The sequence below is a fragment of the Elephantulus edwardii genome, unplaced genomic scaffold (assembly GCF_000299155.1).
Source record: "Elephantulus edwardii isolate Elephantulus edwardi_28Jun2011 unplaced genomic scaffold, EleEdw1.0 scaffold00317, whole genome shotgun sequence".
NCBI lineage: Eukaryota > Metazoa > Chordata > Mammalia > Macroscelidea > Macroscelididae > Elephantulus > Elephantulus edwardii.
Genome location: NW_006400067.1, coordinates 669,412 through 684,496, shown reverse-complemented (window position 1 = coordinate 684,496; position 15,085 = coordinate 669,412). Strand labels below are relative to the sequence as shown.

The 15,085-nt window shown below is 42.6% G+C and overlaps 1 protein-coding gene across 1 annotated transcript in view; it reads right to left on the bottom strand.

The window, feature by feature from the left end:
- ADAMTS16 (ADAM metallopeptidase with thrombospondin type 1 motif, 16) overlaps positions 1-15,085 on the bottom strand; it is a 311,357-nt gene that overhangs the window by 61,000 nt on the left and 235,272 nt on the right. The window contains exon 18 of the mRNA XM_006901302.1: positions 14,064-14,190. Coding sequence (XP_006901364.1) covers positions 14,064-14,190 — 127 coding nt within the window. The remainder of the gene's footprint in view (positions 1-14,063; positions 14,191-15,085) is intronic.

The window sequence follows — 15,085 nt, the reverse complement described above, 5'->3', positions numbered from 1 at the left end:
ACCACCACCACCACCACCACCATCACTACTAGTACCACCATCACTGCCACCACCACTATCATGCCTGTCACCACCACCATCACTAAACCGCCATCACCATCACTACCAAGACCACCATGAACAAAACCACTCCTTGCTATTGAGTTGATTCCAACTTATGGGCAGACTGAGGGCAGTAGAACTCCCCTAAAAAGGTTCCAAAGCTATCATCTTTATGGAAGTAGATTATCTCATCTTTCTGCTGAGGAGTAATTAGTGAGTTCATATCATGAACTGAATGCTTTAGCCACTGCACCAACTGAGGTTCTAGCTCCGCCCCTGTAGTTAGGTGCCGTCGCATCAAATGCTATTTATAGTGACCCTGTGAAAAACAGATCTGAACCCTGTCCTCTCCTTCCCATCTCTCCTACACTTTTCCCATTGATAAAATCATTGTGATAATACATCTCGTTGAGGGTCTTCCTCTCCTTCACTAACCCTCCATCTTTCCAAGTGTAGTGTCCATTTCCAAGGACTGGACCTTCCTAACAGCATGCCCAAAGTATGTGACATGAAGTTTCACCATTCTTGTCCTGGGAAGAAGTGCCCTGAGAAAGTACAAATCCTTAATTCATAACATGTGAATAAATGCAAGTTCAGAGTATGCCAGAACATGTTCAATCCGCCTAAGATAGAAAAAGCAAGGTTTCTCAGAAGCAGAGTGTTATTCCAAGGAAGACAAAAGTCATCATGGTTTCCACAATTCAGTATATGTGATATTTCTAACACGTGTTCAATGTTAAGGAATCCAAAGATGTGGGGATATGTTGGCCCCTTTTTGATAAGAAAAAGAAGTGAAGGCCTGGGACTTCCTAGGCAGGGAGTATTTTCTGTCCGGGGTGGCCAGTTCCAGCTGACCTCTTGCCAAATGCAAACAGCCCAGAGCTTCTCTGGCCTCCCGGCCTCTCCTGGGGCATCCCTGAGGTGTGTGTTTTCTGTCCCTTGTCTGGCTGGTGTTCCAACGCTCCGACACCCTCAAAGAATGTATACACAGGACTCAAGGAGTAGTGAGAAATTAATCTGGACAGTTATCTCAGTGGAAGCTGAAAGTGCATTTAGCTTATTAGAGAATTCACTTAATCATAAGAGTTTCACAATAAGCATATGTGAGTCATGCTGGATATTTTCAAAGCTAACTACCTTAGAATATGATCTTTTGTGGTTGATGTTACTTTAATAATTTTTCACTGGAAAACTGTGATGCCGATAGATGAGAATCTCTAACTTCTCACTAGTTGTAGGAATGAGAGCAAATAGTCACTTATTCCAGTTCATTAAAGCAGGAGAGGTATAAGAAAATAAGATCCAAAGGAAAGAGCACTGTAGATAGAAGACATGCGTAATCGTGGCAGATCTAAAAGAAAATATAACCACATTTACAGTAAGAGTAACTTGCATGTTAAAAGATACATCTGTGACTAGACACAGTAAAAACTTAGTAAAATGTTTACTCAAAACGCAGAGCAGCCTGAAGGTCACACATTTTGAAGACAGCATGTTAGTCGGGCTGTAAAGAAAGTCCACACGTTGGCATCACAATGCTAATCTTGACAAATGTGGTTTAAAATGGGAAATGATATTAAAAATAAAGATGTCATTACTAAATAAAACCAAAACCAAAATTAAACCAGTGTATATATTAACCACTTAGCTGGCAACATAAAGTAGAATTTTAAGTTCAATTATAAAGGAAAATGGACAGGAATAATTGAACTATAATCATAATGAGAGATTTTTAATGCATTATCCTCAGAAAGATATAAAAATTCAGAACATGACACTGAACAAACCACTAAGCAGTCTGACCCACTTGGCACACACCTTTCCTCACTCCAACAACAGAATACACGTTCTTTCATTCCCACCAGACACATTTCTAAAACTCCCATTCTACACCATCATGGAAGTCTCAAAAATGCCAGAAATGATATCACTTTAACTCCCCTTTCATCTCAGTGCAACATTAGAAACAGAAAACAACAAAAATCACCCTTAAGCTTTTTCACATTTGGAATCAAAACACCTCCACACTTCTATATAACACATGCACAAGAAAGTAAAGCGGTGATGCTTACTTATACCTCAAAACAACTACCTTGAAAGTCCCAATTCTGAGTAAACCTTTCAGGACTCAGGGAGCATTCCCAGAAGCACATGCTAGTGCCCACAGAGTAAATAAGTGGATACAGAAAAGATACGGAGATAGTAGATATATATCTGCAACCGGAGTGCACGTTGGAGGCAAGAAGGATGAGGCTTTGCCTCACATACTTTGGGCAGCCTGCAAGGAAGGGCTCTTCCTTGGAGAAGGACATGATGCTGGGAAGGGTGGAGGGTCGGTGAAGGAGAGGAAAACCCTCGATCAGGCAGATTGACACGGTGACTGCTGCAATGGATTCCTGTATGTCAGGAAGTGTGAGGATGGTGCAGGATTCAGGATAGAACAGTGTTCAGATCTTTTATTCATACAATTGCTATGAGTCGTACTTAACTTGACGGCACCTGATGACAACAACAACAACAAAACATATTATATTTATATATAAAATAAAGTTGTTGTTTTTGATTGCCTTCAAGTTGACCATGACTCATAGCGACCATATGAACAAAGGGCCTGCAGTCCCTCTATAACCACTGACATTTATCAAAGTTCATAGAGTTTCTGGAAGCACATTGTTTAGGAAGTGGATGTCACTTCTGCTTCCAAACCTGTCATAGAATGTTATTGGTTGAGTTGCCTGTGATGCATAACGACCCTCTGCACAGCATCTCTGAACTCTGCCCTGTTCTAAGCTAGTCTACACCCGGCTACACAGTCAAACCCTCCCTTGCCCAGCCACCTCTCAATATGATCACCAGTCACGTCTGTGATGCCTTGCACTACACACTGCGACTGGTTTTTCATGCTTTTGTCCACGTTATTTAGGAAGATATAAGTCCAAATCTCATGTACGAACTTGAGAGAAAGATTTTGGCTTGAGGCTGTACTGAGGGAAGATCCTGGCCAGAGTGTCTGCAAACTTCTGTGACTTACTATCTCAGTTTATATTGCTGACACAATGTGATCATTCCAAGGTCTGGACAGGTCTCCTCTAGATCTCATGCTGTGGCGGTGTTTGTCTTGTGTGACTCTGTGGGTTCCTGACACTGTGTGTGTAAAGATATTGCTTGGGGGTAGGTGCCATTAAGTCCAGTACAGCTCAGAGCCACGCTCTGAACAAAAGATCTGACCCTGCGCTATTCTGTGACCCTCTCTTCATCTCCGATACACTTGAGCCCATTGTTACAGTTACTGTTTCAGTCCACCTTGTTGGCACTCTTCCTCTCCTTCTCTGAACCTCCACCTATCCAAGCACGATAGCCTTTTCCAAGGGATAATCTCTAGCAGCTACATGTACAAAATATGAGAGACGAAGTTTCACCATCTTTCTTTCCAAGGGATAGTCTCTAGCAGCTACATGTACAAAATATGAGAGACGAAGTTTCACCATCTTTGCCTCCAAGGAGTGTGTACACACACACACACACACACACACATACACTTGCATTGCTAACCCGAAGGTCACACTACTCTGGTGGTTCACATCTGAGCATGTGAATGGGACAGTCTCTTGTATAATTTACAGTCTTGGAAACTTAATGTTGGAACAGCTGTGTAAGAACAGAGTCAAAGGTAATAAGAGAGATTTATATATTCTTGGTGTATTTTATGTTATAAATTATTACAGAATTTATACATGTATGCTTATTTAGTATTATTGCACCAAAGTATTGTGGTATAAATTATTAGATAACATTTGGTAGAAAACTAATCTACTCATATTACTCATAATAAAAATTAATATTTAGGTACAATTTACTTTAACTAGTAAGTGCCATCAGAGACAAAATCATTAAAAGTAAAAAGAAAAAAAGCAATAGCAACACATATGTGCATGCACACACACACACACACACACACACACACACACACACACACACATAACCAAAACAAGCCAAAAGTGAACAACTAAAGACTCCTCGAAGCACAAATTACATTGTTGTTGTTGTTATGTGCTGTCAAGTTTCCTGAGACCCATAGCTATCCTTTGTACAATAGCTCTGAACTCTGCCCTGTCCTGGGCCACTCTCACTAATTCCGACACACCAGCTCCTATTGCCCCAGTCACTGTATCAATCCATCTCATCTGGGATCTTTCTCTCCTGCACTGTTTCCCCACCCTTCTGGGCATGATGTTCTTCTCCAAGAACTGGTCCCTCCTGGCCACATGTCCAAAGTATGTGAGCTTCAAAATCCTTGCCTCCAAAGACACACTTGATTTTATCCTCTTAGAGACAGACCTGTTTGTTTTCTTGGCGGTCCACTGTATGTTCAAGACTCTTCTCCAGCACCACAACTTGAAGGCATCAATTCTTCTTCTGTTATTTTTAGTCATTGTCCAGTTCTCTGCTCCATAGCAAGTAATTGTGAAGACCATGACCTGGATTAGGCACATCTTAGTCTCTAGACTGACATCATTGCAAATGACCTTACAGCAGGTCACTTGGTAGATGGCGAGGTGTGAAATGCCATAGCTAGACCTAGGAAGTTGTCTTTTGGCAGCTAAGGAATGTTAGTATTTCAGTGACTTAGGAAAGAGAACACAGTGGTCTAACAAAAGAATAAACAAATCTGCTGTGGTGCAATGGGGTTATTGTTCAAAACAGCTTTCCTTGGCCATTTCCTTTGCCTTTTCTCATCTCACTGATTAGAAACAGGCAAATATGGTATAGTGTCTAACCAGGAAGGGATTAGCCAGGTTTTCCACTCTGCCAAGTTGAAATTGGTCAGTTTGGTTGACAGAAATCTACAATCTCATTGTCATCAAGGAAGAAGAAGCAGAGAATTGAGTGTCTTTTGGAGCCAGAGATTTCTGCTCCCGTCAGACCAGGAGTCACACCAGAGCAGTTACAGCAGGGAAACAGAGACCAAGGTCAGGCAGAGTTGATTTGGAACTACTGCTCTGCCAGAGCCCGGGGCCTTCACCCAAGCTTACAGGAGCTCGCTGGAGAGCTGTGATGGGAGATGCCCTAACTGACAGGCCTAAGAGGCTGAAGGGTAAAGGATCTGTGAGCATGCTTGAGAAGTGGTCCACACTGAAGAATTGCATTCTGTTTCCAGGTGGAGTTACAACATGCTAACTCCCCCAGAATTCTCCATAACTGTGAGTTTGGTCCTACGCAATCTACACGACCATTGCAACAGATTTAGAACCCAGTATCGGAACAGCAAGAGACCTGTGAGAGATGGCTGCTGTTCGAATTGATAGAAGGTGGTTTGGGGAACATCTGAGGTGTGGATGGCCTCATGTGGAGAATAGGTTTTGTGCTGTGATAGCACTGATGGGGACTGTTCCCTTTTGTGAAGATAACAGAAGTAAGACGTGGCTGTTCTAATGCCGTTCTCTCGCCCTTTACATCTGTCTTATAAAAAAGTGCAACTGAAGTGTTCCTTAAAGCAAGAATTGCAAAACTTCATTTCATACAGTTTGGGAATGTTATTAGGAGGCATTGTTGTTGCTATGTGTCGTCGAGTCACTTGTGACTCATAATGACCCTATGTACAACAGTCCTAAACACTGCTTGATCCTGTCAATCTTATTGTCTCCAACATGTGCATTCCATTACCCCAGTGACAGAATCCATCCATCTCATTGAGAGTCTTCCTCTCTTGCGCTGTCCCTTCACCCTCCCAAGCATGATGTCCTTCTCCAAGGACCGGTCCCTCCTTACAACATGTCCAAAGTATGTCATACGAAGCCTCAGAATCCTTGCCTCCAAGAACCCTTTCCAGGATGAAACTGTTTGCTTTTCTAGCAGTCCATGTTACCCTCAACACTCTTCTCCAGCACCACAGCTCAAAGGCATCAATTCTCCTTCTATCCTCCCTAGTCATTGTCCTACACTCTGATGCATAACAAGTGGTTGCAAAGACCATGGCCTGTATCAGACACACCTTAGTTTCCAGAGAGACACCCTTGCTCTTCAGTACTTTGGAGAGGTCCCTAACAGCAGACTTTCCCATGGCAATACGCATTTTCATTTCCTGGCTACTGGTGCCAAGAGTGTTGACTGTGGAGCCAAACACATGATGCGAGAAAAGGCAGAGGGTCAGTGAATGAGAGACAGAGCCTCATTGGCATGGATTCACACAGTGACTGAAACAAGGGGTTCAGGCTCAGGGAGACTGTGAAGATGGTGCGGGACCAGCGAGTTTCATTCAGTCGTATGTGGGTCAAGGTAAGCTCAGAGCATCTAACAACAACAACACGACAAATTATGTTCATATTTCTAACCTGACTCACTTTAGAAGTATGTGCAACCAAGTGACTGTACCTGTTGACATGCTATTTGAATTCACTGTTTTATTTTACATTTATCTTCCCTGTTTTCAAGTAGGTGGAATTTTCCCTAGGGAAATACAGTAGCAGATTTTCTGTAAACTTTTTAGAACTATGGAAAATTATTTGACTGGTGGATCATAACAAACTATGGTTAACAATGAGAAAAATGGGAGTTCTAGAGCACTTAATTGAGCTCATGAGAAACTATATCTAGAACAAGAGACTGTTGTTTGAACACGGCAAGAGAACATGGCATGGTTTAACGTTAGGATAGGTGTGTCAGGAATGTCTCCCCTCTTCAGGCCGATCTAATCCAGATAATGAGCAAATCACTGTAGAAGCTGGACTTTATGAAGAAGGATATGGTATCAGAATCAGAGGAAGACTCCTCAACAAGCTGTGTCATGCAGATGGTACCACCTTGCTTGCTGAAAGTGAGGAGGACTTGAATCACTTGATACAGAAGATTAAAGAAGACGACCTTCAATATGGATTACATCGCAATATCAAGGAAACAAAAATCCTCACCACTATAGATCCAGAAAAGACTGAAACTGCCATTATATTCATCTTAATACCCTTTGTACCAAAAATCAAGAGATTAGGAGACATATATTGGGAAAGTGTACAAAAATCTCCAAAACATTGAGGAATAATTAGGTCAGTTTGAGCACTAAAGTGCACCTGATTCTGTCAGGGTCTTTTCACTCACTTGTGATCCACCTGAGATCTGGACAATAAGTAAAGATGACAGAAGGAGAATTGATACCTTTGAGTTGTGGTAGTGCAGAAGAGTGCCAAATATCTCATGGACTGCCCAAAGAACAGACAGGCACCACAACAAGATAAAGATAAATAATCCAATAAAAAAATTGGCACAGGATATGAACAGACACTTCACCAAAGATGACATTCAGATGGCCAACAAGCACATGAAGAAATGTTCAAAATCCCTAGCTCTAAGAGAGAGGCAAATCAAAACAACTATGAGATATCATCTCACCCCAGTCAGTATAGCAAAATTTAACAGAGAACAGCAAGCAACAAATGCTGGCAAGGTTGTGGAGAAACCGGAACCCTTATTTACTGTTGGTGGGAGTATAAAATGGTGCAAGCACTGTGGAAGGCGGTATGGCACTTTCTCAAAAAGTTGCAAATAGAGATACCATCTGACCCAGCAATTCCACTACTGGGAATTTACCCCAAAGAGACCATAACTGACATCCAAGCAGATATATGCACACCCATGTTTATTGCATCTTTGTTCACAATAGCAAGGAGTTGAAAACAACCCAAGTGCCCATCAACAAAAGAATGGATAGAGAAGCTGTGGTATATTCACACAATGGAATACTACATTGCATTGAAAAACAAGGAACTCATGCAATATTATTAAAAGTGGGTGACTTTGGAGGACATTATGCAGCATGCAATATCTCAGTCACAAAAGGACAAATACTTCATGGTGCCACTGTTGTAAAACAGGACTGACGTCGGGGTTAGGGGAAGACTGAGAAAGATGGGTTCAATAATGTATACTGGATTGAAACAGATAAGGGAGAAAACTGTTTAAAAGGGATATGTGATTAGGTATTTTTGTCATGACGGGAGTCCAGAGTGAAGGCTGCATAGTGGAGTGGACCTGGGGGAGGGTTTGTAAAACAATGAAAGAATTTTTCTTTTACTTTTCCAAGAGGGCAGTGTACTAGGAGGGAGGGTTGGGAGGGGAGAAAAGTGCAACAATGAATGAATGGAAATCCAAAGTCTCTGTAAATTTTCATTGAAATTAATAATAAATTAAAAAAGAAGAAGAACAACAGCTTATTTTGCCTTTTTTTTCTCTTAAAAAGAACATACAGATACACCTTGGAGAAGGTGCAGACAGATTGCTCCATAGAGGTCAAGATTGTAAAAATTCGTTTCACATACTTTGGGCATGTGGGTAGCAAAGGTTACTCCTGGGAGTGGGATTTTGTGCTTTGAAACTTGGAGGGTCAGCAAAAGAGAGGAAGACCCTCAACCAAGTGGGCTGACACAATGACTGCCGCAATGGGCTCTAATGTTTCAGGAAGTGTGAGGATGACACAGAATAGAACAGGGTCCAGATCTGATGTTCATAGGGTCGCTATGAGTTGGTCCTCTCGATGGCACCTCTCAACAACAACCAAACACTTCAAATCAACGCATTTAGGTGCTTACATAGTTTCAAATCACAATCCAAAGAAGACTCCACCTCCTCTGCCACTGGGTCCGTTCTGGGTGTCTGAGCCAGTAAACATTAACAGAAGGACAACTTGGGGATTCACATCACTGGTTTTTCTGTCTTCAGCCCAACATGGAAGGTACTACACACCAACATTTCTTAAAAAAAAAAAACCCGAACAAGTTACAGTTGCGTCCTTTTAGCTCAGGTTAACCCCATGTGTTTCAGAATATAATTGTGCTCTGTGGGGTTTAGAATGATTGATTCTTTGGAACTGTATCACCAGGTATTTCTTCTAAAACATACCTCAGTGAACTTGAAAGACCATTTTCCTGGCTTAGCATCCGAGATATTAATCCTTTGGACCGTGCAAAGACTCTCAGCTCTGTAAAGGGGGTTCTGTAGCAGAGACGTCTATCCATTTCTCAGTTACTCTGATTTTCAACTGTGATAGTTTCCCACTGGTGCCCTCAGAGATGGGTTCCTTCTGCATAGAACAGGACAGAGGAAAGGGACAGAATCTATGAACTTGAACTCTGCAATGTTTTGCTCTTGGTTATGTGACTCATCACAAGTATTCTAAGTTTCAGAAAAAGGCAAAGAATGCAATAGCTGGGGGCTGTCACCAGATAGCTGATATCTTTTCCACACACAGCTGTGGTTTTGTAGAAATCCATACTCTGATATCATTGCAGAAAAGCTTCCCTATCCCAAGAGCAATGCAGAACTGATTCCCTAAAACAGGAACACCCTAATCTTATTCTCAATTATTCCAGAAAATGGTGTTGAAATAGAAGTGGAACAAGTGGGCAGAAATTGCTCCATAACTTTCAGGGTCCAGGGAAAAATGAAATGCCAGGCCCTTTGTCCAAAAGTTGTTAAGAATTCTAAGTTGGCAACAGCTAACCATTTATGTAGGTAACGTAAATCAAGCTGGGTGTAGGGGGCAGTGTGGAAGATACCCTGAAGGAGTGGATTAGCAGTTAATCAGATCATGAAACAATTGTCATTGAATCAACTCCAATTAACAGACACTGTGTGCGTGTGGGTGTGTGTCAGAGAGCAATTCTGTTCCATAGGGTTTTCAATGGCAGAAAGTGTTCAAAACCAAACTGTCAAGTCTTTCTGTTTCTATATACAGAGCAGATCATCTGGGAGGCTGGACTTTATGAGGAGGAATGTGACATCAAGACTGGAGGAAGACACATCAACAACCTGTGTTATGTAGATGAAACAACCTTGCTTGCTGAAAGTGGAGGACCTGAAGCGCTTGCTGCAGAAGGTCAAGGACTGGAGTCTTCAGTATGGATTGAAGCTCAGTATAAAGAAGATAAAGATTCTCACCACTGGGCAAATTGGCAGTACTATAATAGATGGAGAAGAGATGAGGTTTTGAACAATTTCAGCTTGCTCCACAATCAACATTCTTGGTAGCAGCAGTACAGAAATCAAGATGGCTTGTTCTGGGGACAACTGCTATTAGGACCACTCAAAGGTGCCGAATAGCAACGATGTCAGTCTGAAGACTAAGGTGTGCCTGATTCAGGCCATGGTCTTCACAGTTACTTGCTGAGCATCAGAGAGCTGGACAATGACTAAGGATGACAGAAGAAGAATTAATGCCTTTGAGCTGTTGTGCTGGAGAAGAGCACTGAACATCCCATGGATCACCAAGAGAACAATCAGGTTTATCCTGAAAAGGGTGAAACCAGGCTGCTCCTTGGAGGCTAGGCTTTTGAAGCTCCGTCTCACATACTTTGGGCATGTGGCAGAAGGGACCAGTCCTTCGAGGAGGACACCATGTTTGAAAGGGTGGAAGGAAGCTCAGGAGAGAAAAACCCCAGATGAGGTGGAGTAATTGGGGTAACGTGGGTAGGTGTGTCAGAGACAGGGAGATTGGCTCCAGATACAGCAGCAGAGTTCAGAGCTATTGTACATAGGGTCACTTATGAGTAGCAGGTGACTAGATGACACATAACAACATGACCAAAGTGGACTCAAGCCTCCAACCTATATGTTAGCAGTCAAGTTTGTCAATGACCTGTGTCATTTAGGGACTCGAATTCAGTAATAAAGGCACTGCTTTTAATTCCTATGAATAAAATCCTTTTCTATGTAGGGTTCATTTCATTTCTTGAAGAAGTGTTATTGCCACCATCGCTAGGCATCTCTCTGTTGAATGAAAACTCGGTGGTTTGAATCCATTGGCTGTGATGTGGGAGAAAAGTGGAATTATCTGGTCCCATGATGATTCTCCCTGTCGTCGAGTTGGGTCCGACTCACAGTTGACCCTCCACTGAGTGTTCTGAGGCTGTAAGTCATCTGGGAGGAGGTTGCACACATTTCTTCCACAGAGTTGCCGGTGGACTTGAACTTCCAGGGAAGTGTTACTTTTGGGTTAGCAATGCAACACGCTGTGAGCCACACACACCACCACAGCTCCCTCCACACCAGCTACACGTTGGAAACTCTACCGGCTGTTCCACTCTGTTAATATCAGCTGGATACAAGTTGATGGCAATGGTTTGTTTTGGTTTAAGATGTTTTCATTCAATTAATCCTTAAACAGGACTGGGTTGGTAAGATCTTCATGAGTCATACAGAAATGATATTTTTTAAAGCCTCACAAATACTGTTATAAGAGCACTGTTAAAAAAATAAATTGGTTATGAAGAGATCAGGGACAGCAGGAAAAGAATGGACAAATAATGAACACTATTATGCTACCAAGCCCAAGGTGGGTGATTTTAATCTGCGGCCCTCAGGCCTGGTTCAAATTGTTTTGTTTTGGTTTTTTTTCCAAACATTCTTCTAGGTGGTATAGCACTGGTCTGTGCATTGCTGTACAGAGGTAACTCGTGGTTGCTGTGATGCTAAACGCTTGTGACCCTGATATGCCAAATGTGATGATGGTTACCCATGGTGGACAGTGTTTGGTGGAGCTCCCTAAACAAAATTGGATTAGTAAGAGCCGCATCCACTACTGAATGGCTTGCCTTGAGAAACTCTATGAACAGTGCTCAGGCCTTTCGTTCATAGGGTCACTATGAATTGTCTATGACTTGGCGGCACCTAACCACAACAACATTGGACAAGGTGAAGGTCAAGTCAATGGGAAATCAAAGAACAATGAGAAACTAAGTGTATTGCAGCTGACCTGGGACAGTCATGCATATGGGAGAAGGACACAAATGAACAGGACGTGGTTGGGAGAAGGAAGGAAAAAAGAGACTAAGGAAAATTTTACGCACAGATAAAAGCAAATGAGAAGGATTGAGAGGGTGGAAGGGGTTGCAAGGGAGCAGAGGTTGGTGTACGGATGGGTTGGGTGAAGGCAGAGGGATGGTGCAGCGAAATCTCAGTACGATGTAAATAATGGGGTCGTGCGAATGCAACCAATGCTAGCTAGGTCCATATAAACGACTGAATGAAAACCAATCATAAAAAGACGTCAAAAAGCCCTACTCACTCCTGCTTCCCATGTCTGAAATCGTTCTTGAGAATCTCTCTCATGGTGTGGAGTGGGAACTGGCTCCCAGCTGACTCTCTGTTGGATCTTAAAGGCCGGAAAGCACACAGGAGAATTGTAGAGTCTCTGATGGACCCAACGGACAGAGGCAGAGTTTTTGGGCTGAACTGCACAACTCCCTACCAACAAGGCCACTGAATCGCCCTTGATAAAGAACAGCAATAACTAATAATTGTTGTTGTTGTAAAATAATTAAGAATAACAATAATAATTAACAATAACAGTATTAACTATTAACTAATAACTAATAATAATAACCTCATCCAAAAGCATTGAGCAGTAACAACGATAAGCTGAATCTTAGTTACCGGAGCTTATGACTGCATGGATAGCTGCTGATTTTTGTATTTTGTTTGCAAAAGAAAAAGAGGGGGAAAAATAATCTGGCAATGAACTTGTGAGGAATAATCAAGCGATGAGGAATTATGTATCTGCCGCTGGGTTAGGTGCCATCAAGTTTGCTGTGACTCATAGCAACCCACACACAATGGGAGGAAGGGCCATCTGACCCTGCCCCATCCCCACCTGCACCACTCTGCTGTGCTTAAGCCCGCCTGCCCTCCCCCCTGCACCACTCCTCTCACTGAGGGCGTTCCTCCCCTTCTCTGAGCCTCCACCTTTTCAATGAAGGTGTCCATTTCCAAGGACAAGGCCACATCATCACCCCTTCTAAGAAACACTCTGACTGGACCTCTTCCAAAAGACACTTGCTTTTTCTTTGGTGGTCTATGGCAATATTCTTCACTAGCCAAATGAGACTCACTGCTTTTGACTGGACTCTGCCTCACAGGGGTGGAGGGTGCTCTACTGGGTTCTGAAGGCTATATACATGTCATTACAGACAAAGCCCACCCATATTCTTGGTTGGTAGATTTGAAACACTGATCTTACAACTCAACATGTACTGTGCCTCACCACCAAGGCTTATGCGTGTATAATCCACCCACCCAGGCAGAGAGGATGACCTGGAGGAGGCCACATTCGCAGGGATTTCTAAGGGGAAAAGCACAGCATGGACTCCAACTCCGACACAGTGCAGAGGAGCAGGGAGGCATCCGGGGAACATCTGGAAGGCATTTCCTCTCGTGATCTCGAGACTCTGACTTGGCAGGCAGGCATGCTATCTGTGTTTATGTCCAGAAGACCAGCTAGCTAAGAGAAATGGCATGGAGAATCCCACCATTTAGATAAAAGGAGAAAAGAGAAAGGAAACAAATACTTGTGTGATTTACAGTTCATGCCTCAAAAGGGAGTGATAAAAATGCCTGATTCACATGAATCAGATGAAGGGGCAGCTGCGTCTGCTGTGCAACCCTACTTTGGTGCCAAAGCAGAGCAGGACAACTACAGGCTTCTCCCTGTCTCCTCTCCACTCAGGGAAGAGGCAGCCTGGGCTTGCTGACACCCACGATTTATGTCCTGCTGTCTCAGGACCTCACAGGCATTTAAAAATCACCATCACAAGAACATGGGAACAGCCCAAATGGCCAACCACAATCGAATGGATTGAGAAATTATGGTACATTCACACAATGGAATACTATGCAGCACACAGGAGCAATGATATTATAAATTATTACCTAACTTGGGAGAGACTGGAGAGAATTATGCTGAATGAACTAACTCAGTCCCACAAGGATAAATATTGCATCAAACCATTATTGTAGAATGAGCATAAGGATCCAAGAGGGGTGGCAGAGGGTGGAAGCAGAGGGATGAGGATGTATTAATCATGGGGTTGTACCAATGTATCCAAATTTTTAAATAAACTAACAGAAAAAGAAGAAAAAAAATCAGTTTTGCTTCTTTGCTTGTAGAAAGCAAGGATAACAGTTAACACTCTGTCAATACCTGAGCACTTTAAAACTTACAGAAAAATATCTGCAAAACAGAAGACAGAATCTCATACCTGGGAGGACAGGCAGAGATTTTGCAAGACACCATCCCCGTGGTAGGTCGTGTCTTGGGGTTGCAGAAGGATGCGTTCACTTGCACCTTCAGGTCTTGGTAGCAGCTTGTTTTCGTGGTCATCTGTCCTGTATGGGAGGATGAGAATGACAAGTAAGACCCAGAGCATGTCACCACCTATTGCCATCAAATTGGTTTTGACTTCTAGTGACCCTGAAGGACAGAACAGAATCGCCCCACAGGGTTTCCCAAAGGTTGTAGTCTTTTTTTGGAGAACACAGCCTCACCTTTCCAGGAGAAAAGTTGGATTAGAACCATGATCTTTTGCTGGCTTTGCAAAACCCACTATTTTCATTTGGCACTTTTCTAGAATGATTTTGTACTTCTTCCCAATTTTGATGATCTCTAAGCAGAAACAATCTATTTGGGAGTGACTTGGTAAAGGTCACACAATAATTCTTTAGAAATTCATGAGAATTTGTTTAGTCAATGAGGAGACGGTGAAGGATAATGGTTTGATATATGTTTATATCACACACAATATTGCCTCCAGACTAATGGTAACAGCTCACATCAGTGCCCACTAAGCATGACTTTCAATTCTAGGAGTCAATAGGCAAAAAAAAATTTTTTCCCCAATTTGATTACAATTCATAGTTAAAATCTGCTCCAAGTCTTCTTTGCTTTTACTGAGCAAGGTCATATCATCTGTATAACACAGGTTTCTAATGATGTTTTCCTCTAACTCTGATTCATGTTCCTCCAAATATAGTCTAGTTTCTTGGATCACTTGCTCAACATGTTGTTGTTGTTATGTGCCATCGAGTTGTTTGCGACTCATAGCGACCCGGTATACAACAGCCCTAAACCCTACTCTATCCTGTGCCAATTGCATGGCCTCTGACACACTCATCCAGATTACCCCAGTCACTGAATCAATCCACCTCATAGAGGGTCTTCCCCTCCTGCGCTGTCCCTCCACTCTACCCAGCATGATGTCCCTCTCCAAAGACCTGTCTCTCC